General features: G+C 53.1%; 2 protein-coding genes across 5 annotated transcripts in view; both read left to right on the plus strand.

Annotated features, from left to right (window-relative positions):
* COPA (COPI coat complex subunit alpha) overlaps positions 1 to 15,847 on the plus strand; it is a gene marked incomplete at both ends in the record, with an annotated part of 39,607 nt that extends 23,760 nt beyond the window's left edge. Inside the window, 20 exons of one of the 2 annotated variants that reach the window (XM_080691934.1) lie at positions 1,098 to 1,180; positions 2,117 to 2,256; positions 3,629 to 3,724; positions 3,871 to 4,038; positions 7,018 to 7,180; positions 7,266 to 7,412; positions 8,404 to 8,593; positions 8,681 to 8,776; positions 10,488 to 10,576; positions 10,985 to 11,108; positions 11,667 to 11,756; positions 11,915 to 12,024; positions 12,467 to 12,544; positions 12,699 to 12,767; positions 13,653 to 13,789; positions 14,003 to 14,189; positions 14,298 to 14,408; positions 14,668 to 14,829; positions 15,385 to 15,579; positions 15,788 to 15,847. In XM_080691934.1, coding sequence (XP_080548060.1) covers positions 1,098 to 1,180; positions 2,117 to 2,256; positions 3,629 to 3,724; positions 3,871 to 4,038; positions 7,018 to 7,180; positions 7,266 to 7,412; positions 8,404 to 8,593; positions 8,681 to 8,776; positions 10,488 to 10,576; positions 10,985 to 11,108; positions 11,667 to 11,756; positions 11,915 to 12,024; positions 12,467 to 12,544; positions 12,699 to 12,767; positions 13,653 to 13,789; positions 14,003 to 14,189; positions 14,298 to 14,408; positions 14,668 to 14,829; positions 15,385 to 15,579; positions 15,788 to 15,847 — 2,495 coding nt within the window. The remainder of the gene's footprint in view (positions 1 to 1,097; positions 1,181 to 2,116; positions 2,257 to 3,628; positions 3,725 to 3,870; positions 4,039 to 7,017; positions 7,181 to 7,265; positions 7,413 to 8,403; positions 8,594 to 8,680; positions 8,777 to 10,487; positions 10,577 to 10,984; positions 11,109 to 11,666; positions 11,757 to 11,914; positions 12,025 to 12,466; positions 12,545 to 12,698; positions 12,768 to 13,652; positions 13,790 to 14,002; positions 14,190 to 14,297; positions 14,409 to 14,667; positions 14,830 to 15,384; positions 15,580 to 15,787) is intronic. The other variant, XM_080691935.1, reaches the window with a different exon arrangement.
* A 3,515-nt stretch (positions 15,848 to 19,362) lies between these two features.
* On the plus strand, positions 19,363 to 24,540 carry PEX19 (peroxisomal biogenesis factor 19; the record flags this gene model as incomplete). Of its 3 annotated transcripts, XM_080693115.1 has the most annotated exons (8): positions 19,363 to 19,432; positions 20,628 to 20,737; positions 21,145 to 21,310; positions 22,156 to 22,241; positions 22,434 to 22,595; positions 23,978 to 24,154; positions 24,292 to 24,336; positions 24,457 to 24,540. In XM_080693115.1, the coding sequence occupies 8 exons, from the start codon at positions 19,363 to 19,365 to the stop codon at positions 24,538 to 24,540; spliced, it is 900 nt and encodes a 299-aa protein (XP_080549241.1). The 3 variants fall into 3 exon arrangements, with proteins under 3 accessions (XP_080549241.1, XP_080549242.1, XP_080549243.1); XM_080693116.1 differs by lacking the exon at positions 24,292 to 24,336; XM_080693117.1 differs by lacking the exons at positions 20,628 to 20,737; positions 21,145 to 21,310.
* Between the last annotated feature and the right edge of the window lie 203 nt (positions 24,541 to 24,743).

The following is a 24,743-nucleotide window of genomic DNA, read 5'->3' on the forward strand; positions in this document are numbered from 1 at the left end:
AAGGCTGGGGGTATAGACCAGAAGTAGAACACTCCTGGGTTTAGTCCCAGTACTACAAATAAATAAATAAGTAGAATAAAATAAATGTGCTCATAGAAAAAGAAAAACCTATATGTATTTGGTACCCATAAGTCAGCCTCTCCTTTATAAATTAGTCAGGTCATTTCCAAGTATGTCTTGTGGTTGGGTCCTTCCCAACCCACCCATTCTTTTTTCCCAACTGTTTCCCACTAACAGCTTCTCCCTTTGCCGTTTGCTGCTCTCTGAGAGGGATGATAATTAGAGGTGTTGATGAGGAGCGACAGAGGAGGGAGGGAAGCAGAGGTTGGTGGGCACCTAGACTCCAGGGCGGAGGTGCCTCTTAGGATGTCCTGACACTGGTAAATTGCCTACCACTCCAGGCACCAGAGGAGGACCAGGCAAGGCTGGCATGATACAGACCAGTTTTCTGCTAGCATAAGAGATAAAAGTATTTCTCTGCATCCTTTACAAGCGTCTCTAAGCGGGGGGAGTGTCTGTTTCCAACTTCTGAAGGGTTCCAGCTTTTCTCCAGGGTAACAGGATGGCCAGTGGACACTTCCCTGTAGCAGCTGGGTGCTAACTGCTGGCACTGGAGTTGGGGTGCTCTGCCCCACTCTGCCCACCCTCCCAAGGCCTGCTTTTGCATGTTAAAGGCAGCAGAGCAGCTGCGCCCTGGGTCCTGGGGAGGGCCGCCTCTGCTCCCGCTGGTTCTGATAGGAGGTCCTCGGCAGTGACAGCCGCTGCCACACACAGCTTGGCCGGGGGCCCTGGGGGCCTGCTCGTTAGCTTGATAGAGTGGCTGTCTCCCAGGATGGGCAGCCCTTCTGCCAGGACATGGTGCTGGCTGCTGTGCAGGCACTTGGCCTGGGAGGAGGTGGCTTGGCAGGGTGAGGGCTGGCGGGTGGGGTGGGAGAGTCGCTCCACAGTAGCCTCAGGTTACGGCTGAATTCGTTAGGAGGCAGCTGAACTGGCGAAGCCAAGATGGGGCCGGCGAGGCTGGCTGCACGTGGCACCTGACTCTGCCACCTGCCAGCGGCGCCCCACATGCTCCAGCCCCTTGGTTTTGTTCTCCTCAGCCCCCGAAGGGAAACGGTCCTCAGGCCTGACGGCTGTGTGGGTGGCTCGGAACCGCTTTGCCGTGCTCGATCGGATGCACTCGGTGAGTGAGGCCGGCAGCGGGGAGCAGCGGCGGTGGGAGACGGCGGCATGCTTCCTCTCTGCCCTGGGCAGCCCTGGGCGCCTCCTGTGTCCTGAGCCCCACACCGTCCCTGTGGGGAACAGGGCTTAAAGTGTATCTTATTAGGTTGACACTACTGTGGCTCTGGGCCTCGGAACCAAGCTAAGACACTCTTGACTATCCTAAAAGCAACATCAAATCTGAGTGGGCGGCCTGGGTGAGGAGATGTCTGTCCTTCCTTGTCCTGCTATCCCTGTAGTCCCTGAAATGTAATAGTTCAGTCCCAGCACTTGGGCGGCTGAGACAGGAGGATCGTGGTTCGCAGACAGCCTCAGCTAATACTTAGTGAGGCCCTTTGCAACTCAGTGAGACCCTGTTTCAAAATAAAGGATAAAATATAGGGGTTGGGAGAATAACTCAGAGGTAGAATGCTCCTGAGTTTCATCCCCAGTTACTGCAAAAAAAAAAAAAGTAATAGATCTAATATAAAATAAGCAAAGTGCTTAAGAAAATATTTAGAAAAAATTTCATCCCTAGAAGTACTGTTTTTTCTCTCTGATTGATTGAGAAACTCAGACTTCGGTTGGTGCTATCAGTGTGGTTTTTTAAATTTCTTTTTAATGGTATAAAGGAGCTAGGCATGGTTGCTTATAATCCCAGTACTTCGGAGGCTGAGACAGGAGGATCACGGGTTCAAGGACTGTCTTAGCAACTTAATGAGACTCTGTTTCAACATTAAAAAATAAAATAGGGCCAGGGCTGTGGCTAGGAGGTAGAATGCCTCTGGGTTCAATCCCTACAACCAAAAATAAATAAATGGCCTCCCTGGCATGATTAACTTGGCCTAGCTTATTAAGCTGAGGAGCTGCCGGCTCTCCTCTCGTGACACTTCTCATCCGTCTGTGCTATGTGTTGCAGCTTCTCATCAAGAATTTGAAGAATGAGATTACCAAAAAGGTGCAGGTGCCCAACTGCGACGAGATCTTCTACGCCGGCACAGGCAACCTCCTGCTGCGGGATTCCGACTCTGTGACGCTCTTCGACGTGCAGCAGAAGCGGTCAGTGTGCAGGCGCGGGCCGGGCAGGCGCGGGGGCTCTGCTCCTCTGCCCGAGCCTCCTTATAGCAAGGGCTTGTTTACATTTAATGTCATTATTGTTTTGGCACTGGAGATGGAACCCAGAATCCTTTTACCTCCAAGCTACACCCAAGCCCTTTGTATTTTTTATGTTGAAACAGCATCTCTCTTAAATTCCTGAGACTGGCCTCATCGCGGTGATCCTTCTATTTTAGTCTCCCAAGTACTGGAGATGTAAGCATGCTCCATCATACACAGTTTGTGTATTTATTTTCTTATTTTTGTGGTACTGGTGATTAAACTCAGGCGCATTCTACCTTTGAACTATACCCCCAGCCCTATTTAATTTCCTTTTTTTTTTTTTTTTTTTAATTTGGTGCTACTGGAGGTGGAACCCAGGGGTTTTTCTATCTCCGGGCTACACTCCCAGACCTATTTCATATTTTATTTTGAAACACGGTGTCACTAAGTTGCTGAGAGCCTTGCTGAGTAGCTGGGGCTGGCTTTGAACCTGTGCAATCCTCCTGTCTCAACCTCCTAAGAGCAGGGATTACAAGTGTGCACCCCCACACCTGGCTTATTCTTTAGTTTTTGAAACAGTCTCACTAAGTTGCAGAGGGCCTCACCAAGTAACTGAGGCTGGCTGCAAACCTGTAATCCCCCTGTCTCAGCCTCCCAAGTACTGGCATTATAACCATGCGCCACCATGCCGGACTTAATTTCTTATTTTGAAACAGTCTTTCTAAGTTGCTCAGGGCCTACATTTCCGAGGCTGGCTGCAAACCCCTGATCTTGCTTTCTCGGCCTCCGAAGTACTGGGATTATAGGCGAGTGCCACCATGTCCGGCCGTATATTCCTCTTGTGTAGTACTTACCTGAACAGAGATCTCACAGCCCAGAGGCCAAAACAGATGGAGGCCAAAGCCTAGCTGCTCAAGGGATGAGGGACAAGGAGCAAAAGAGGAGGAGAAGGCAGGTGTGAGCCAGTGTTTAAATCTGTGAGCCAAGCCAGGCGTGGCTCGCACACTTGTCATCCAAGGACTTGGGAGGCTGAGACAGGAGGATCACAGTTTGCAGACAGCCTCCACTACTTAGTGAGGCTCTTTGCAACTCAGTGAGACCCTGTTTCAAAATAAAGAATAAAAAATAGGGCTGGGGGTGGAGCTCGGAGGTACAGTGCCCCTGGGTTTCATCCCCAGTACTGCAAAAAAAATAAATCTGTGGCCACATTTTCGGGACTGTTTTGTATTGCATTGAAAAGCTGGGGCTTACTCTTGTGGATGAGAAGGGTGAGGGTCTTGGCCCTGGCCAAGGGAACCAGTTCTATTCATGTTTGCCCTTCCCTCCGTGCCAGGACCCTGGCGTCTGTGAAGATTTCCAAAGTGAAATATGTCATCTGGTCAGCAGACATGTCTCACGTGGCACTGCTGGCCAAACACGGTGAGTCTTGGTGAGCCCTGCCCCGCAGTAGACCCCTCCTGGTGACACAGCCCCGGCCTAAGGCAGAGCCTTGCCCTGGTGAGCCCCGCCCCACGGTAGACCCCATCCCGCGGTACAGCCCTGCCCCACTGCCACTCTCTTCCCACCACCTGCCAGCACAGCGCTCATGCCCTCTCCTCCTCCAGCCATCGTGATCTGTAATCGCAAGCTGGATGCTTTGTGCAACATTCACGAGAACATCCGTGTCAAGAGTGGGGCCTGGGATGAGAGCGGGGTGTTCATCTATACCACGAGCAACCACATCAAATACGCCGTCACCACGGGGTGAGTCCGGCGGCTGGGCGGGAGGAGCTAGCTGTGGGGTCGCCTGCTGCCTTCACAGCCTCCCCAGGTCCCTGGTCTGCAGTGGACGTGCTAGAGGCATCAGGATGGTCTTTGTTCATCTCTCAAAATTACAACACCAAGTACGGTGGTGCACGCTTGTCGTCCCAGCTACCTGAAAGGCTGAGGCAGGAGCTTCTCAAGTTGGACGCCAGCCTGGGCAACCAGTGAGATCCTGTCTCAAAGACAAAAACAAAAAGCAAGTGTGAAATATAACCCAGGTAGGAAATGGTGGAACACGCCTGTAATTCCTGTACCCAGGATGCTGAGACAGGAGGATCCTGGTTCCTGACCAACCCCAGCAACTTGGGCCCTCTGCCACTTAGCGAGACCCCCTTCCAAATAAAAAATGAAAAATAGGGCTGGGGGTTTAGCTTAGAGGTAGAATGCTCCTGGGTTCCATCCCCAGTACTGCAAAATAAATAAGTCAGTAAATCACAAACTTTCTTAACTTTTGTAGCTTTATGCTAAATCTTCACATCTAGTAAAATGGCTCTTCTTAATTTTCCCTTTTTTGTGTGTGTGATACTGGGGATGGAACCCAGGGACCCTCTACCTCTGAGCTACACTTCCAGACCTGTTCTTTATATTTTATTTGGAAACAGTCTCATCAAGTTGCTGAGAGCCTCACTGAGTAGCTGAGGCTGACTTCGAACCTGAGCGATCCTCCTGTCTCAGCCTCCCAAGTACTGGGATTAGAAGCGTGCGCCACCACGCCTGGCCTAATCTTTCCCATTTTATTTCCTTATCAAACATTGCTAGACTATTTTCAAATAAGTTTGCCTTTTCACATTTATTAATCAGCCTATGACATTCCACCCATAATAAGACAGATCAAAATCCTTTTATTTCAGTTGAGATTGTTTTGAATCTGTATTTCTTACTGGGGACTGAACCCAGGAGCAGTCTTCCTTTAAGCTACTCCCCAGTCCCCTCCGTCCCTCTTTCCGTGTGTGTGTGTGTGTGTGTGTGTGTGTGTGTGTGTGTGTGTGTGTTTATTGGGATTGAATCCAAGGGCATTCTACCTCCAAGCTGTAGCGCCAGCCCTATTTTACTTTTATTTAGAAACAGGGTCTCTCTAGGTTGATAAGTGTCTCACTACTTGCTGTGGCTGCCCTTGAACCTGCAATTCTCTGTCTCAGCCTCCCAAGTACTGGGATTACAAGTGTACACCACCACACTCAGCTTGTATGTCTATTTGAGGACACCTCATCTTTACAATATTGAATTTCCATATCTGTGAATGTGATGTAGTAGCTCTTCATTTATTTAGGTCTTCTGAAGTGTCTTTGAATAAATTTTTATAGTTTTCTCTAAAGAGATCTTATACTTCTTTGATTAGATTTATTAAGCGCAAGCCGGGTGTGGTGGCGCACGCTTGTCATCCCAGCATTTGGGAGGCTGAGACAGGAGGATCACGGTTTGCGGACAGCCTCAGCTACTTAGGCCCTCTACAACTTAGTGAGACCGTGTTTCAAAATAAAGAATAAAACATAGGGCAGGGGGTGTAGTTCAGAGGTAGAATGCCCCTGGGTTCCATCCCCAGCCCGCAAAAAAAAGATTTATTAGGCACTAAGCCATGCCTGGTGGCACACAGTTGTAATCCTAGTACTTGGGAGACTGGGGCAGGAGGATCACAGGTTCTCAGCCAGGACCTCATCTATTTAAGTGAGGCCCTCTGCAACTTAGTGAGACTTTGTCTCAAAATAAAAGATAAAATAGTGCTGTGAATGTAACTTGAGGTAGAATGCCCCTGGGTTCCATCCCCAGTACCACATAATATAATAGTTATTAGGCAGTTGATAGCTTTTAATGCTTTTTGCTAATGAATAGTATCCATTTAATTTTCTAACATTTCCTTCCTTCCTTTCTTCTTTTTTTTTTTCTGTTTGTGGTACTGGGGATTGAACGCGGGGACATTCTGTCTCTGAGCTAAACCCCCAGCCCTGTTTTACCTAAACCCCCAGCCCTGTTTTACTTTACTTTATTTTTGAAGTACAGTCATCTTACTAAGTTGCAGGGGAGTGGAAAGTTGCCGAGCCTGGCCGCGAACCCACAGTCCTCCTGTCTCAGCCTCCTGAGTACTGGGATTCTAGGCGTGAGCCACCATGTCCAGCTTGGTTTAACTTTTGAGATAGGGGCTCCTTAATTTTTTTCTCTCTACTACATTCTTATAGAGCCGTTTTCTTTTCAGTTTTCTTCTAAAGCAGTACATGCTTTCAAAGGCTATACATTATCCTTTCAGTGTTGCATTACTGTAGGGACAAGCTTTAATCTGTATCTTTTTTGTGTGTGGTGGTGCTGGGGTTCCTGGAAGCCCTTCTACCTCTGGGCTACATTCCCAGACGTATTTTTTTATACATTTTTATTTGGAAACAGGGTCTCTTAAGCCAGCATGGCTGGCTTCGAACCTGCGCAATCCTTCTGTCTCCGCCTCCCAAGCGCGGGGATTACAAGCGTGCGCCACTACGCCTGGCTATATCCTTTTTATTATTATTATTATTTTGTGGTACAGTAGATGGAACCCAGGGGCATTCTACCTCCCAAGCTACACCCCCGGCCCTATTTTTGCTTCTTTATTTTGAAGTGGGGTCTCACTGAGTTGCAGAGGGCCTCACTAAGTAGCTGAGGCTGCGGTGAACTGCTATCCTCCTGTCTCAGCCTCCCCAGTGCTGGGTTCTAAGCGTGCGCCCCCAGCTTGCTTGAGTCTGTGTCTTCTTACTGCCACTCATTGAGAATGTGGCCTCCGCTGCTCCTTGTGTGTCAGAGCTCTACCTACCGGCCTCTTCTGCCTCACTTAGAGCTTCTGAGGGTGGAGCCACCTGCCCCTAGCAGGCCGAGGAGAGCCCCCGCTGGGTGATGGAGGGCAGAGGCCCTGCCCCAGCTTGCTCACTCACACATGGCTTCTGCCCCGCCCCTCAGGGACCACGGGATCATCCGGACGCTGGATTTGCCCATCTACGTGACGCGCGTGAAGGGCAGCAACGTGTACTGCCTGGACCGCGAGTGCCGCCCGCGGGTGCTCACCATTGATCCCACCGAGTTCAAGTTCAAGCTGGCCCTGGTCAACAGGAAGTACGACGAGGTACACGCTGGACGACAGGCAGGCGGGTGGGTGGGTGGGGCGCAGCTGCCCTCCCCAGCTCACCGCCCTCCGCCTCCGCGCCCAGGTGCTGCACATGGTGCGCAACGCCAAGCTCGTGGGCCAGTCCATCATTGCCTACCTCCAGAAGAAGGGCTATCCTGAGGTGGCACTGCACTTCGTCAAGGACGAGAAAACCCGCTTCAGCTTGGCTCTGGAGTGTGGCAACATCGAGGTATGGGCAGGCCAGGGCGCCGCTTCTGCCAGGGCCGGGCAGGCAGCGCGGCCGTCAGCTGTCCTCTTGAGCACCTTCTGCTGCTCTTGGCCTGCGCCTGCCGTTTCCTGCCTCTGCCCCTGCCCAGGATTCCCACCATTGCTGCGTCCCGTCAGGCTGACTTCTGGGGTAGAAGCAGGGCACAGGGAGTTGTAGGCCTCGTGTTAGTCCTGACACTGTCCTCCTCCGTGGAAGAGTACTTCTTAACGGTTGCAGCCCAAAGGGCCGCCCGCAGTATTTCCAGAGGGAATGAACTTAGGACAACTGTTTCTCCAGTTCTGAACTTCCTTCTTTTGTTACTGTTTTTCTTTTTTTCTTTGTGTGGTACTCAGGATGGAACCCAGGGCATTCTACCTCTGAGCCACACTCAGCTCTATTTTATTTTATTTTATTTATTTACTTTTTTTTTTTTTGCAGTACTAGGGATGAACCCAGGGGCATTCTACCTCTGAGCCACACCCCCAGCCCTATTTTTGTTGTTTATTTTGAAACAGGGTGTCACTGAGTTGCAAAGGGCCTAAGCAGTAGCTGAGGCTGTCCACAAACTGCGATCCTCCTGTCTCAACCTCCCAAGCACTGGGGTTACAGTGAGCACCACACGCCCCGCTGCTGCTTCTGTATTCCTTGTGCCTTTCCTAAAGGCCATGTGGCTGTTCCGCCCGGCAGGCAGGAGGCAAGCTAGCTAAGCAAGAGCTGGGCCTGTGGGCGCAGCTCTGGGAGCCTCGCAGACTGGGCTCCTGAGGACGAGAGCGGATGTGCGGTGGCTGTCCCGTTCCTGGTCCAGAGGGCCCGTGTGTGGGTAGTAAAGGAGGCCTGGAGACTTAGGGTGGCCGCAGGGTAGGGCTTCTCCGGGACCGTTGCTTGGAAGCGTCTGCTCTGACTGCACCTAGTGGCTCGGGGCTTAGCAGGCCCAAGGCGTCCTCTTAACACCGACTGCTGGCAATCCCCTTAGATTGCGCTGGAAGCCGCCAAAGCACTGGATGACAAGAACTGCTGGGAGAAGCTGGGCGAAGTGGCCCTGCTTCAGGGGAACCACCAGATTGTGGAGATGTGCTATCAGCGCACCAAGAACTTTGACAAGCTCTCCTTTCTCTACCTTATCACTGGTAACCTGGAGAAGCTCCGGAAGATGATGAAGATCGGTAAGGCCGCGGGCCCAGGGTCGGGGGGGTTCTGGGAGGAGAGGAGAGAGAAGACAAAATGTGCCTCTCTTGCTGGTGGCGGAGTAGCTGAGATCCGGAAGGACATGAGCGGCCATTATCAGAACGCCCTGTACCTGGGCGACGTGTCGGAGCGAGTGCGGATCCTGAAGAACTGCGGGCAGAGTGAGTGTGTCCACAGTCTCCCCGCTCCACTGGGCCTTAGGAAATAGTATCCCTTGTGTGTGTGTGTGTGTGTGTGTGTGTGTGTGTGTGTGTGTGTGTGTGTTACTGAGAATTGAACCCAGAGGCATTCTACATCCGAGGTTTACCCCAGACCCATTTTATTTCTTATTTGGAAACGGTCTCACTAGGTTGATGAGTCTCACTACTTGCTGAGGCTGTCCTCGAACCTGCGATCCTTCTGGCTCAGCCTCCCAAATACTAGGGTTACAAGCGTGTACCACCATGCCCAGCCCTAATTCCCATGTGTGTGTTCCTAGGGATTGAACCCAGGGGCATTCTACCTCCAAGCTACATCTCCAGCTCTGTTTTATTCTTATTTGGAAAGAGGGTCTCACTGGGTTGCTGAGAATCGCCCAACTTGCTGAGGCTGTCCTCGAACCTGCGATCCTCCTGATCAGCCTCCCATGTACTGGCATTACAAGTGTGTGCCGCCATGCCGACGTGGTTTCTCTTCATAATGAGTTTGCACTCACAGCGCTAAGTGCAAATGCCCATTACTGTGCTTTTTTTTTTTTTTTTTTTTTTTGGTGGTACTGGGGTTCCTTGAAACCCCTTCTACCTCTGGGCTACACTCCCAGACCTATTTTTTTATATTTTTATTTGGAAACAGGGTCTCTTAAGCCAGCGCAGCTGGCTTTGAACCTGCACGATCCTCCTGTCTCCGCCTCCCAAGCGCGGGGATTACAAGCGTGCCCACCACGCCCGGCTCTTGTGCAGTTTTTAAAGAGAAACGGCATGTTGATGCGGTGCTCAGGAAGCTTGTTTCCAAAGGCAGGTGGAGACGCAGCCAGAACATTCAGTCTGGCCAGCTCCTTAGGAAGACACCATAAGCAGCCGCGAGGGCTCAGGAGGCTGGCAGGCCCGAGGTGGGCACCCAGCGAGTGTGGCTGACTGGCCAGGCGCCAGCACAGTGCCCTGGCCTCCAGGCTCTTGCTCTCCGCCCTTGTTCATGCACACACACAAGGTTGGTTGTTGCTGTTGTTTTGAGGATTCACTCTAGACACATGAGACGCTGTAGAGAAGAATGGTGAAAATGGAGTCGGCGTGATGGCACACGCTTGTCATCCCTGCACTTGTGCTTGGGAGGCTGAGACAGGAGGATCCAGGTTTAAGGCCAGTCTCAGCTACTTAGTGAGGCCCTGTTTCAAAATATAGAATAAAAAATGGGGCATTCAGAGGTAGAATGCCCCCGGGTTCCATCCCCAGCACTGCAAAAATAAAAAAATTCTTTTGTCTTGCAATTCGCAGCATGGCTTAGCTCTGGCCCCAGCTCCCTAGCTCCCCAGCTCCCCAGCTCCCGGGCTGGTAGAATCCACCTCCACACTGGCCCGCGTGGGTGTGGCCACTTCCCCGGGTCCTATGATCTGCTGTCTGCCATATTGGCTTCTGCACAGGGCCGTTCACAGCGTGGCAGCCGAGGCCCCGCGGAGCCATGGTACTAGAGGGCACTCGGGAGCCAGTCTTGGAAGTGACATCCTTCCCCTCCACTGTGCTGTGTGTGTTAGAAGTTAGGTCATCAGCCCAGCCCTCACTAGGTGCATGTAGCACATGCACTGGGGCGGGGATCTCTTGAGGGTCACTCGCAGTCCCCCCGCCCGGCCAGCGTTCACTTGGAAACGTGCCCGTGCCACCATGTCTGTGCTCTGTGCAGAGTCCCTGGCCTACCTCACGGCTGCTACCCACGGCTTGGATGAAGAAGCTGAAAGCCTCAAGGAGACGTTCGACCCTGAGAAGGAGACAGTGAGTCTGTCCACATGCGCCTCTCACTACAGGCTTAGCTCAGGTCTTGGGACCATTCCAAACTGAATTTACAGCCGGGCGAGGTGGGCACGCTTGTAATTCCAGCATTCGGGAGGCTGGGACAGGAGGATCACGGCTCATGACCAGCCTCAGCAACTTAGTGAGGCCCTCTGCAACTCAGTAAGACCCAGTTTCAAAATAAAGAATTAAAAATAGGGCAGGGGGTGTGGCTCGGAGGTCGAATGCCCCTGGGTTCCACCCCCAGTACCACATATCAAGAAAAACTGAATTTCATTCACCACCTGGGTGCAGAGAGGCTGAGAAGTAGGAGCCCCAAGGACACTTCGGAACCTTCCCAGCCTGGCCCTGAGGGCCGGTCATGTCTGACCTCTCGTGTCCACCTCTCAGATTCCAGACATCGACCCTGATGCCAAGTTGCTCCAGCCTCCTGCGCCCATCATGCCGCTGGACACCAATTGGCCCTTATTGACGGTGTCCAAGGGATTCTTTGAAGGCTCCATCGCCAGCAAGGGTCAGTGCCCACGTCCCTGCAGCACAGTGCTGTTTGTTGAGACCTGCCATGGAGTGCTCTCTGCGCTGGGTCCGTCTGTCTTTCCTTCTATGTGGTACCGCAGGGAGCACTGGAATGCCAGTTAGAGCCGCAGCAGTATTAGAAACTGAGGGTCCGCGCTCTGAGGCATGGAGAGGGCATGGGGAGGGAGGGAGTGCTGCCCTTGTCCTGTCCCTGCCCAGTGTCGATGCTGTGCCGTGCCTGGCCACCCCAACGTGCTCTGTGCAGCCGTCGCCCCACCCTGGCTGGCGAGGGCCCTGAGTGAGGGCCGCGCACCACTCCAGGAGCTGGTAAAGAGCAAATGTTCCTGAGAGCCGGTTCTGGCAGTGGGAGCCCAGTTACCTCTCGTTTGTGCCCTTTTTCCGAAGTTAGCACCATGTAATATGCCACAGAAATAGGTAACACCTAAGATGAGAGGTGGATGGGACCTAGCCTGCGTTAGGAGTGTGCACCTGCCTACAGAGAGGCCCGTCCAGTTGCTCAGACCTCACCGGCCACTGTCTGCTCTCTGCCCCACAGGGAAGGGAGGAGCACTGGCTGCTGACATCGACATCGACACCGTGGGCACCGAGGGCTGGGGAGAGGATGCGGAACTGCAGCTGGATGAAGGTGAGCGCGTTGGAGGGCTCCTGGGGAGGCGCACTCCCTGGTGGGCTGGCCTTGTGGCCAGAGCTTGACCTGGGGCAGCCAGGAGCCCAGCATGGAGCTTTCCTTTGCCTAAGCCTGAGCCGCCCCGGGGTCTACTTTGATCCGGATTTTCCTTACAGATGGGTTTGTGGAGGCTGCAGAAGGTTTGGGCGAAGATGTTCTTAGCAAGGGTCAGGAAGAAGGTGGTGGCTGGGATGTAGAAGAGGACCTGGAGCTCCCGCCTGAGCTGGTATGTGCAGTGCTTCCCTCCACGCCCCCAGTGGCCGTATCGCCCGCACACATGTACTGAGCTCTCCAGAGGCCTGGGCAGGCCTTCCCCTAACCTACTGCTGATCGTGCCTTGGGGATTGGAGAGGCTCTGAGTTAGTGCTGTGAGCACTTCCGTTTGTCCTGATGGAGCCAAAGAGGAGGCGATCTAGGACCTACCTCTCCTGCTACTTCTCTCCCATTTGAAAGAGAGAGGAGAAAGCCAGGGCAGGCAGCTGGGAAGGCAGCAGCTCTGAGTGTGGAAGCTGGAAATGTGTGCCCCTCTGTTGCTGGCGAGGCCGCTCCTGAAGCGGGGCCTCCCCCGTACAGAGGCAGGAAGCAAGATAACGGCTGTGTATCAGGTCCATCAGAACAGAGAGCTCAGTTGGCTTTGACAAAGGACTTCGTTTTCGGTTTTTTTCTAGGACGTCCCCCCGGGTGCAGCTGGTGGGGCTGAAGACGGGTTCTTTGTGCCCCCAACGAAGGGAACAAGCCCAGCTCAAGTAAGCAGAGGAGCACAGCGCGGGGGAGGCGTGTTTCTGAGCTGGTTAATCTCGACTGGTGTGTCGAAAGGAGCAGATACTTTTCTATTAATAGGACAGTTTGGGAAGGGAAAGGGCAAGTTTCACTTGGATTGGGTTTTCTGCTTCTCATCAGATCTGGTGCAACAACTCTCAGCTTCCGGTTGATCACATCCTGGCAGGCTCTTTTGAAACAGCCATGCGGGTAAGTTCCTGAAGGAATCTCAGCCCTTCTTTTTTTTTTTTTTTTTTTTGGTGGTACTGGCTGTGGAACCCAGGGGCTTTCTACCTCCGGGCTATACTCTCAGACCTATTTCATACTTTATTTGGAAACAGGGTCTCACTAAGTTGCTGAGAGCCTCACTCAGTAGCTGAGGCTGGCTTCGAACCTGTGCCATCCTCCTGTCTCAGCCCCCCAAGCTCTGGGATGACAAGCGTGCGCCACCACGCCCGGCTGGCTCATCTTTTTAACCGTACAGAAGTGGTCTGCCCACGAGGGCGGGGTATGTTATTTACCAGGGAAGCGCTTGTGCTTGCCTGAGGAGCTCGCCCCCGGGCAGCCTGCCTCCCCTGCTCTACACTGGGCCTCATGACCTCGCAAGGCAGGTCATCCGGCCTTTGCCAAGCCATATGTACCCTGTCTTCTAGCTCACCTTAGTGAGATCAGAACCCTTTCTTGAACAAGTGTATGTTTTGAAGCCATGTGTTACCATAATAATGGCAATAGCCACTAACATTTATTCAGTGTTTACTACGTGCCAAGTGCTATCAGGAATACTTGGCAGATGTTGTGAAACAAAGTAGGTCCCGAGCCAGGCATGGTGGCTCAGACCTGTAACCCCAGTCCTTGGGAGGCTGAGCCAGGAGGATCATAGGTTCAAGGCCAGCCTCAGCAACTTAATGAAACCCTGTTTCAAAATAAAAAGTAAAAGGGCTAGGTGTGTAGCTCCGAGGTGAACTCCACAGGGTTCAATGCTTAGTACCAAAAATAATTAAAAAGTAACAAAACAGGTCCTATAATTGAGTATTTTACTAAGGAGAGAAGTAAGTGCCTGCCCAAGGCTGACAGGTTTTCCTTCCTGTGTTCCAGCTTCTCCATGACCAAGTAGGAGTAGTCCAGTTCGGACCCTACAAGCAGCTGTTCCTCCAGACCTTCGCCCGTGGCCGCACTACCTTCCAAGCTCTGCCCTGCCTGCCTTCCATGTATGGCTACCCCAACCGCAACTGGTAAGCCCGGCTCCTGGCTTCTCGTGCCCCCAGCCGGGGGGATACTCCAGATGTCAGCCCGCGACCATCAGGACTGGCCCAGAGTGAGGGTGTTAGAGTAGGCAGCCATCTCTGGCTTACTGCTCCGCGGGGTCAGGTTTACCCCTGTGGGCATCGTGTTGAAAGAGAAGTCGAGTCTAACCTGGCTGCTGACCTGAGTCTGCTTCCCTCCAGGAGGGACGCGGGGCTGAAGAATGGCGTGCCGGCCGTGGGCCTGAAGCTAAACGACCTCATCCAGCGGCTGCAGCTGTGCTACCAGCTCACCACCGTCGGCAAGTTCGAGGAGGCAGTAGAGAAGTTTCGGTCCATCTTACTCAGTGTACCTCTTCTTGTGGTAGACAATAAGCAGGAGATTGCAGAGGTAAGCGGGTGCAGAGGCGGTGGGTTGCAGAGGTGGGCGGGGCGCTGCACGAGGCTGTCCTGGCCGGCCTGTGCGCACACACCACGACCCTCCCCTGCACGTCCCCAGGCCCAGCAGCTTGTCACCATCTGTCGGGAGTATATCGTGGGCTTGTCCATGGAGATAGAGAGGAAGAAGCTGCCCAAAGAGACACTGGACCAGCAGAAGCGCATCTGCGAGGTGAGGGCTCTCCTTTCCCTCCACTAGTCCTCAAGCCTGTGATTTCAGCCCCCGTGTGGCTCTGGGAACAAGAGAGACCTGGGTCCATTTCTCTGGGGAGAGGAGACATTTCTCCTGCTCCCTCAGCTCATCAGCCTGCCACGGCCAGGCAGTATGCCTCTCTTTCACAGCCCGTCCTGTGGCTTGGTCTTGAGCCGCCCCGCCGGCCTGCAGTGCCCACCTGTGTAGTAAGGTCTGTGTTCCTTCCTCTGTCCACTAGATGGCAGCGTATTTCACCCACTCCAACCTGCAGCCTGTGCACATGATTCTGGTGCTGCGGACTGCCCTCAACCTCTTCTTCAAGCTCAAGAACTTCAAAACAGCTGCCACCTTTGCTCGCCGCCTCCTGGAGCTTGGGCCCAAGCCTGAGGTGGCTCAGCAGGTAGGCGGGAACTCCTTGGCTGGCCGCAGAGGGCCGGATCTGCTCTTCAGTGGGAAAAACAGAAGGCCAAGGTCTTTGCCTGAAATAAAACGTGGAACAGCATTCAGTCCAAAAGGCAACGGGACGCTGCCCCTGTTTGCTTACTGACTCGCTGCCGCTTGTTCCGACATCAGTGCGAGAGTTACCTACAGGCTAGAATAGCCCAGTGCCCCTCAGGGAAGCCCAGCTTGGGCCTCAGTTCCAGGTACTCCATTCCAGCTGCTCTATGTGGCATATGCATCTATTATCTATGCCCTCCAGAAGTACTTCCTGGGCAGCGGCAGCCTGGTTAACCCTTCCAGGGCCCAGCCCTGACAGTGCCCAGACCTGGAGCAGGACTGTGGGTCTAGGTCCCTGGGGCCAGTTGGAATTAGGAAGGGGCAGTCCTGCTATGACAGGAACACGGTTCACGTACATCCTGTGCAAAGGGTGGGGCTGCATCAAGGACACCATGACATTTAGCAGGAGTTGGGGCATCTTGCTGTCCTCTTAAATGCACCTTCCTGACTCTCCTAGACCCGAAAAATCATGTCTGCCTGCGAGAAGAACCCCACGGACGCCCACCAGCTCAACTACGACATGCACAACCCCTTCGACATCTGTGCTGCGTCCTACCGGCCCATCTACCGTGGCAAGCCGGTGGAGAAGTGCCCGCTCAGCGGGGCCTGCTACACCCCCGAGTTCAAGGGTCAGATCTGCAGGGTCACCACGGTAAGCGCTGTCCTCGAGGAGCCGAGCACGCCGGTCTTTGTTGTTTGTTCCAGCTCCCTGGGGTGGAGCTAGGAGAGCGAGCAGGGGCTTCCCCCACGCCCCCTCCTCACGGACGATGCCATCTGTGCTCATCAGGGGCCTGGGCGACGGGCTCGTCAGGTCTCAGCCTCCCAAATCCCTAACTGGCTCTTCTCTCGCCTTCCCACAGGTCACAGAGATTGGCAAAGATGTGATTGGTCTAAGGATCAGTCCTCTTCAGTTTCGCTAAGACCCCGTTTTTGTGTGCATGGGGGGACCAGTCACATAATCCTCCTTGAGAGAGTGCCCCATCTCCTCCCCCACCTCCAGCCCCAGGCCCCCGCCAGTCCTGCTGGCTCCTTAGCTCCCAACCACCTTTCTCTCTTTGTGCTAGAAAGGAATACGACGCAGTAAATAAGACAGTTTTGTACTCGCCCACGCCCCCCTTTCCTCAGGCATTTAAACTCTTAGGCAGGCACCCTCGGTGCCCAGAAACTTAGGTCTGAGAAGAGACCTTTTGGTTTTCCAGTGTGCACTTCGCGTCGACTGTCCTTTACCATTGTTCTCCTCTGTTGTTTCTCACACCAAATAAAGCTTCTGCGAGGGCATCTTGGTGTGCCATGTGTCCCGCACGTGTTCCTGTCTCTGTTGGCTCTGTAGCTGCCCGCCGAGGCAGGCGTCCTTCCGTCAGTACTTTTGTGTTTTGGTTTGGTTTGGTTTGGTGTTTTGGGGTTTTTGCGGTACTGAGGATGGAACCCAGGGACATTCTACCTCTGAACTACACCCCAGCCCTATTATTTATTTATTGTGTGTGTGTGTGTGTGTGTGTGTGGTACTAGGGGGTGGAACCCAGGGGCCTTTCTACCTCTGGGTTATACTCCCAGACCTGTTTTATACTTTATTTGGAAACAGGGCCTCACTAAGTTGCTAAGAGCTTCACTAAGTAGCTGAGGCTGGCTTTGAACCTGTGTGACCCTCCTGTCTCAGCCTCCCAAGTGCTGGGATTACAAGCGTGCACCACCACGCCCGGCTCAGCCCTGTTTTGTATTCTTTATTTTGAAACAGGGTCTCACTGAGTTGCAGAGGTCCTCACTAAGTAGCTGAGGCTGTCTGCGAACTGTGATCCTCCCGTCTCAGTCTCCCAAATGCTGGGATCAAAAGTGTGTGTCACCACACCCAGCTAATAGTTATTTTTAAATTACTGAAGCAGTACCCATTGTTGGGGTAAAATATCTTTTTCATAGGTTATTTGTGAGGCATAAACCTGAACTGTTCTACGACTATCTGAAGCAAGTAGCTCCCTTTTCCTTTTTTCTTTTCTTTCGTTTTTTTTTGTTGTTGTTGTTGTGGTGGTGGTGGTGGTGGTGGTACTGGGTATAGAATCTAAGGACATTCTACCTCCAGGCTACACCTCTAGACCTTTTTTTAAAATTTTTATTTGGAAACAGTCTCACTAAGTTGCTGAAGCTGGCTTTAAACCTGCGATCCTAGCCGGGAGTGGTGGCGCACTCTTGTGATCCCTGCGCTTGGGAGGCTGAAACAGGAGGATTGCATGGGTTCGAAGCCAGCCTCAGCTACTGAGTGAGGCTTTCAGCAACTTAGTGAGACCCTGTTTCCAAATAAAATATATTTAAAAAAAGGTCTGGGAGTATAACCCGGAGGTAAAAAGCCTCTGGGTTCCACCCCTAGTACCACCAAAAATATAAAATAAAATAAAATAAACCTGTGACCCTCCTGTCTCCGCCTCTCAAGTACTGGGATGACAAGCATGTGCCACCACGCCCAGCTTCTTTTCCAGTTTTCACTGATGCCCTCCATCAATGACCAGTTCTAGCCAGTATTCATTGAGTATCTTCCATGTATCTATCACATGCTAGACATTTTACATAGAGTGTACATCTGTAAGATTAACAGTCAGGCATGGTGGCGCACTCTTGTAATCCCAGTCCTTGGGAGGCTGAGACAGGAGGATCACAGGCCCAAGGTCAGCCTCAGCTACTTAGTGAGACCCTATTTCAAAATAATAAGTAGGGCTGGGCGTGGTGGCGCACGCTTATAATCCCCACGCTTGGGAGGTGGAAACAGGAGGATCGCGCAGGTTTGATGCCAGCCTCGCTAGCTTAAGAGACCCTGTTTCAAATAAAAATAGAAAAAAATAGGTGTCTGGGAGTGTACCCTGGAGGTAGAAGGGTTTCCAGGAACCCCAGTACCACCAAAATAAATAAATAAATAAATAAATAAATAAATAAATATAATAATAAGTAGGGCTGGGGTGGGTTCAATACCCAGTACTACAAAGAAAAAAAGAGAAAGTGTGTGTGTGTGTGTGTGTGTGTGTGTGTGTGTGTGTGTACGCGTGCGCGCATATGTAATTACAACGGTTACATTGGCAATGCAGTATGTTGGCTGTCATGTGTCAAGAATGGGTAGATGGCCTGGGGATGTGGCTCAGTGGTAGAGCATTTGCTCAGCACATGTCAGGCCCCGGGTTCCATTCTTGGTACTACAAAAATAAAGTGGTACCGAACTTGGTAGAATGATATACTATGCCATTTTTGCACTTCAAATTTATGTTTTCAGTAATATATACCACTCAAAAATCAGTGTCAGGTGGGCGTGGTGGCGCACACTTGTAATCCCAGCATTTGGGAGGCTGAGACAGGAGGATTGTGGTTTGTAATCAGCCTCAGCTACTACTTAGGTCCTTTGCAACTCAATGAGACTGTTTCAAAATAAAGAATAAAAAATAGGGCTGGGAGTATAGCTGGAGCCCCTGAGTTCCATCCCTGGTACTGCAAAAAAAAAAAAAAAAAAAAAAAAATCAGTGAGTGTTAAAAACTATCCTGTGCCAGGCGTGGTTGTACATGCTTGTAATCCTAGGACTTGGGAGGCTGAGACAGGAGGATCTCACGTTCAAAGCCAGCCTCAATCACTTAGGCCCTTTGCAACTCAGACCCAGTTTCCAAATAAAATCAGGCTAGGGGTTTAGCTCAGAGGTAAAATGCCCCTGGTTTCAATCCCCAGTGCGACACACACACAGCTGTCCCTGACAAGTGTTTCTTCCATCTTTCCTGAGCTGTCCAGTTTCTGTCTTCTCCCAAACATGAAAACACTGTTGAAAGCCGATGTGAATGTGCTCTTTCCCACCTCCCTTTTGTACACAACTGGAAGCTTACTATTTAACAGTTCTGTACCTTGTTTTCTCATTTAACACATGCATTTCAGTGGAGAGTTTCACCCTTTTTTTACATCTCTGCATTTTCTACATTATATAATTTACTGTAAGTTCTGAAATTGCTTATTAGAGCTATATGTGTTCTCTCCACTCTTTTCCAATTGTTAACACTGCTGCAACGAATAACTGAACACACATTGTATGGGTGGGGAAAGTGTCAGGATGAACTGCACGTGTGATACCTGCTGCAGAGCCAGGCCTGTGCATGTCACTCGTGTGTGTGTGTGTGTGTGTGTGTGTGTGTGCGCGCGCGCGCGCCTATCCAGGGCTCAGGAAGAAGCGATAGAGTTTCTCGAGGCGATGTGAGAAGCTGAGTGAAAAGTCAGTGAGAAACCAGAAAGACCATCACAGTTAGCTTCTCCGGATTCAAGGTACCAAAGGAAAGCAGAAAAACAATGAGTGCCACGGCTTCCTGTCCCTTTAAAAATGGCGGCTCCGCAGCGAGCGATCCCATTGGCTGGGCGCGGCGGGGGCGGGGCAGGGCGGGGCCGGCGGAGGCCCGCCCCCTACGGCGAGCCGGAGGTCGCAAGATGGCGGCCGCTGAGGACGGCTGTGGCGGCGGCGCCGAGGCGGACCCGGAGTTGGAGGAGCTCCTGGAAAGTAAGCCGCCGCGGGGAGGGCCGAGGGCGGCGGGGGCGCGGGCGGAGGCCCGGGCGGCCGAGCCAGCCGGGGGCGCGGCGGGGCGCGGCGGCGCTCGCGAGCCCGCACGCCCGCTCCAGTTCTGGGGCTCCCCGCGGCACCCGCTCGCCCGCTCCTTCACGGGGCAGCGCCCCCGCCGCTCGCGGGGCTCCCCTCAGCCGTGCCCTCCAGTCCTGTCGCCGTGCTGCCCAGAGCGCCCGCGCCGCGCCCAGGCCGGCCCCGGGCGGGCCGCACAGCTCGGGCTCTGCGGGGCAGAGGTGAATCTTTATCTCGTGCTCGGCCACAGACATGTGAGAGGCCGAGAAGTGGCCAGGGCGGCGAGGAGTGCCAAGCTACGCCGACTGGCACGGGGTTATGTGAAGAGAGAACTAGCAATCCCACTGCCTGGGGGGCGGAGACAGACGCGGCTACTTAGTGTAGCGGGTTCCAAATAAGAAATATAAAGTAGGTCTGGAGTGTAGTCCGGAGGTTCCATTCCCAGTACCACACGCGCACGAGAAACATAAGACAGCTGACTTCCCTCCTGTGGAGTACAGAACGTGGAAACCCGTGGTTTGTACTAGTAGGAGGGACGGTGGGGGTCTGGGTGGGACATCTTGTTCCGGTTTGCCAAAGATTATTCCCTTTAGCCGGGCGTGGTGGCGCACGCTTGTCATCCCAGGATTTGGGAGGCTGAGACAGGAGGATGGCAGGTTCTCGGCCAGCCTCGGCTACTTAGCGAGGCCCTTTGCAACTCAGTGAGACCCCCTTTCCAAATAAAGAATAAAAATAGGGCTGGGGGTGTCGCTTGCATGTAGAATGCCCCTGGGTTCCAGGCCCAGTACTGCAAAAAAAAAAAAAAAAAAAAAAAAAAAAGCCAGAAAAGATTTCTAGAGAATTCCTAGTGTATGGCTGTCGCTGTCTCTGCAGAACTTCTTTTAACTCGCCCCTTCCAGCTCTGAAATGGACACTTGTTCCACCATCAGGGAATTTTTCCCCATTTGATCTCAATAAATTAGGTAACTCTGAGGGAGGTGGAAGGCATATGGATCCAGGGGGCCAGGAGAAAATTTGAGGAAAGTTGGCGCTTTATAAGACTGTTTTCCTAGTGCTTTGTCCAGAAAGCACACAGCCTCATCCATCCCCAACACGTCCGCCATGTCTCTTGTCTCTGAAGGTGCCCTTGATGATTTCGATAAAGCCAAACCCTCCCCGGCACCCCCTCCTACCACCACGGCCCCCGATGCCTCAGGGCCCCAGAAGAGATCACCAGGAGACACTGCCAAAGTATAAGTCCCACGCCCCCACGGGAGAGGGAGGGAGCGGCCTCAGCTCTGGGCAGAGGTGGGCAGGCCCCTGTGGGCCAGAGGGCGGGTGGGAGGGCCTTGGCCTCACACTGCTGACAGCTGCTGCAGGCCTCAGGCCTCGGCAGCCAGGGCCTGGCGGTGGAGTGTGGGATCTCAGGGAGGCTTGAGAAAGAGCAGGCTGGAGTGGTTGGATTGACATGTTAACTCCTACCTTTTTCTCAATGGCCACAAGCTTTTCTTGCTGTCCTCCTGAGGAGAGGTAGATCAACTGTGCCAGGGAGGTGGGCAGGAGGGAGGTGCTGCCTTCCTAGAGCTACCCCCGGCTTCTGTTGGAGGTCAGGCACAGCTCAGTGCTGTGGGAGATGCATCTGGGCCCCTCCCCTGCAGGATGCCCTCTTCGCCTCCCAGGAGAAGTTTTTCCAGGAGCTTTTTGACAGCGAGCTGGCTTCCCAAGCCACTGCAGAGTTCGAGAAGGCGATGAAGGAGTTGGCTGAGGAAGAGCCCCACCTGGTAGAGCAGTTCCAAAAGCTCTCAGAGGCTGCCGGGAGAGTGGGTAAGCAGGAACTGGGCCAACCCACTTATGTTTTGCTACTTGAGAACAGGGTTCAGAGAAGTTGGTAGTAATCCTGGAGTCAGAGAGGAGTCTGGGAATGTGGTTAATGGAAGGCGTGAGATGAGTTGGAGAATATTAGAAAAGATTGTCCAAGAACCAGGCGTGGTGCTGCACGCTTGTAATCCCAGCATTTGGGAGGCTGAGACAGGAGGATCACAGTTCACGGCCAGCCTCTGCTACTTAGTGAGGCCCTTTGCAACTCAGGGAGACCTTGTTTCAAAATGAAGAATAAAAAATAGGCCAGGGAATGTAGGTTGAAGGTTGAATGTCACTGGGTTCCATACCCAGATCCAAAAAAATAAAGAAAAAGAAAAGATTGTTCAAAACCAGCCATTATTTTTCATTTTTACTTATTTATTTTTGCCGTACTGGGGATGGAACCCGGGGGGGGGGGGTTTCTACCTTCGAGCTACACTCTCAGGCCTATTTTTTTTTTTTCTTTATTTTGAGGCAGGGTCTCCCTGAGTTGCAGAGGGCCTCACTAAGTAGCTGAGGCTGGCTGTAAACCTGCGATCCTTAGGTCTCAGCCTCCCGAATGCTGGGATGACAAGCGTACACCACCGCGCCCAGCATAAAAGCAGTATTTTAAACGATACTGTATGGTGGGTGTCTTGCGAGGCCCAGCTGACGGCCCAGCCACGGGGACTCCTGCAAGGACTGGAACTGGCCTGGAGCAGCGGGTGTGCCTGTGGGACAGTGCTGGCTTAGCACATCGCCGTGGGGCTGGGGCTGTGCAGCGCGCAGGGGAAGCCCTGAGTGATGCCGCTCGTCTTGATGTCTTCCAGGCAATGACGCCACCTCCCAGCAAGAATTCACTTCTTGCCTGAAGGAGACATTAAGTGGGCTTGCCAAAAATGCCACTGACCTTCAGGTGAGGGGAAAAGGTAGGCCCCGGGCCTCCAGAGCACTCTGGAGACCCAGCTGGCCCTGCGTGCTCTCCTGTCTGGCCCTACCTCGCTGGCCCAGGAAACTTTAGTTAGTTCTTTCCTACGGCGGGGGCGGGGGGGGGGCGGTTGGGATCAAGGCAAGCGCACACCCACCAACCTCCCTCTCTCCCGTCCAGAATTCTGGCATGTCAGAAGAGGAGCTGACCAAGGCCATGGAGGGGCTGGGCGTGGAGGAAGGGGACGGGGAGGGCAGCCTCCTCCCCATCATGCAGAGCATCATGCAGAACCTGCTGTCCAAGGACGTGCTGTACCCATCGCTGAAGGAGATCACAGAAAAGGTACGCGGGAGGTGCTCCTGCGGCCTCCGCCCTCCCGCCAGCTCGCTGCGGCTCTGCGCCCGGGAGGGAGCGGAGAGTAACGAGGCTGTACACACTCTTTCTCCCCTCCTTGGCCTGTTTATCGGTGTGGGAAGGGTTGGAGGGTGGGCAAGTTGTATCCGAAGGCTTCTTTCTTTTTGCTTTTTGAGGTACTGGGAATGGAAACCAGGGGCATTCTACCTTCGAGATACATCCCCAGCTCTATTTTTTTATTTGGAAACAGGGTCTCACTGAGTTGCAAAGGGCCTCACTAAATAGCTGAGGCTGTCCGCAGACCATGATCCTCCTTTCTCATCCTACCGAATGCTGGGATGACAAGTGTGGCCACCACGCCTGGCTTCAATTCTAGTTTTTGTCAATTGATTCAAGACTTTGGAGTTGTCTGATCAGCCCATTCTTTTTTGTTTTGTTTTGTTTTGGTGGCACTCGGAATGGAACCCAAAGGTGTTCTACCTCTGAGCTACATCCTCAGACGTATTTTATATTTTATTCTTTTATTTGAAAACAGGGTCTAAGTTGCGCATGGCCTAAGTAGCTGAGGCTGGCCCAAAAACCTGGGATCCTCATGTGTCAGCCTCCCAAGTACTGGGATGACGAGCGTGCGCTGCCACACCCAGCTGACGGCCCGTTCTTGTATTTCTGCCTCCACTCATTTCTCCAACAGTACTCATCGCCTTTATGTTATGAACAACCTAAGAGTGGCTTAAATGATGGTCACATAGCTTGACAAAGCCGGGCCCAGTGCACATGCCTATCATCCCAGTTTTTGGGAGGCTGACGCAGGAGGATTGCAGGTTTGTGGCCAGACTAAGCAACCTCGTGAGGCCCTCTGCAACTTAGTGAGACCCTGTTTCCAAATAAAAAAACAAAATAGGGCTGGGGGTTCAGCTCAGAGGTAAAGCCCCTCTCCCCTGGGTTCAATCCCCAGCACCACACACACACACAAAGAGTTTATTAATTTTATCAGAAAGAAAGAGAAAATCCAGGAGTAGAAGTGTGTCAGCTACACAGGCAGCATGGTAAAGCCTAAGACGAGCTGTGTGGACCAGGCGTCAGCAGAGCCACCTTTGGCGACCTACAGCCCACTCCCCAGCTGAGAATGGTGGTTTACATTTGTTAGGTTGTCAGAATAATAGCAGCAAAGAAGAAAATGCAATAAGACCTCCATGGGGCCGTAAGACCTGTCTGTGCACTGTCTATAACTTCATGAGCCCTGCAGGCTGCTGTGCCCAGAGCGGGCTCACGAGGTAGATGAGCTGGCGCGGCCGCGCTGCTCCTCACACTCCTCCTGTGTCCCTCCCCTCACAAGTGGTGCGTTCTCTCCTGCCCACTGTCCTCCTTAGTATCCAGAATGGCTGCAGAGTCACCGGGCGTCTCTGCCCCCAGAGCAGTTTGAGAAGTATCAGGAGCAGCACAGCGTCATGGAGAAGATCTGTGAGCACTTCGAGGCGGAGACGCCCACGGACAGCGAGGCCACTCAGAAAGCGCGCTTCGAGGCGGTGCTGGACCTCATGCAGCAGGTGAAGCTGCCATGCTGAGTAGAGGCGGGCCCAGGAGGACTCGGGGAGGCGTGCAGAGGCCTTGGCAGTCCCCTTTCTTGCTTTCCGGGATTTTTTTTCCTTCCTTTCTCATATTTTTGTCTTTATATATTTTCCAGCTTCAGGACTTGGGTCATCCTCCAAAGGAGCTGGCTGGGGAGATGGTGAGTGTGTCTTCCTGTGTCCAGAATGCCGTAACCTGAGATAGCGCGGTGGCTGGGCTGGACCTTCATGGCCTCTGGCCTGCAGGTGAGCATCCCCTGAGCCCCTCCCATCTTCTCCAGCCTCCTGGCCTCAACTTTGACCTGGATGCTCTCAACCTGTCGGGCCCGCCAGGTGCCCCTGGAGAACAGTGCCTGATCATGTGAAGCACCAGATGAGTCCTGCCCAGTCCCAGCTCTGGGAAGGCCGGAGTCGGCAGACCATGGGGAAGGAGGAAGGAGTGTCCTCCGCGGGAGTGGGCTGCCTCAGCCCTCTGTGCTCGTTCCAAACCATGCCGTACCAGCGGAGGCTCCTCTCCTGGGAGTAGGCGATGTGGTGCGGGCCATTTCTGGGATCCCTCCACGGGGCA

Source organism: Muscardinus avellanarius (genome assembly GCF_963383645.1).
Source record: "Muscardinus avellanarius genome assembly, chromosome: 3".
Taxonomy (NCBI): domain Eukaryota; kingdom Metazoa; phylum Chordata; class Mammalia; order Rodentia; family Gliridae; genus Muscardinus; species Muscardinus avellanarius.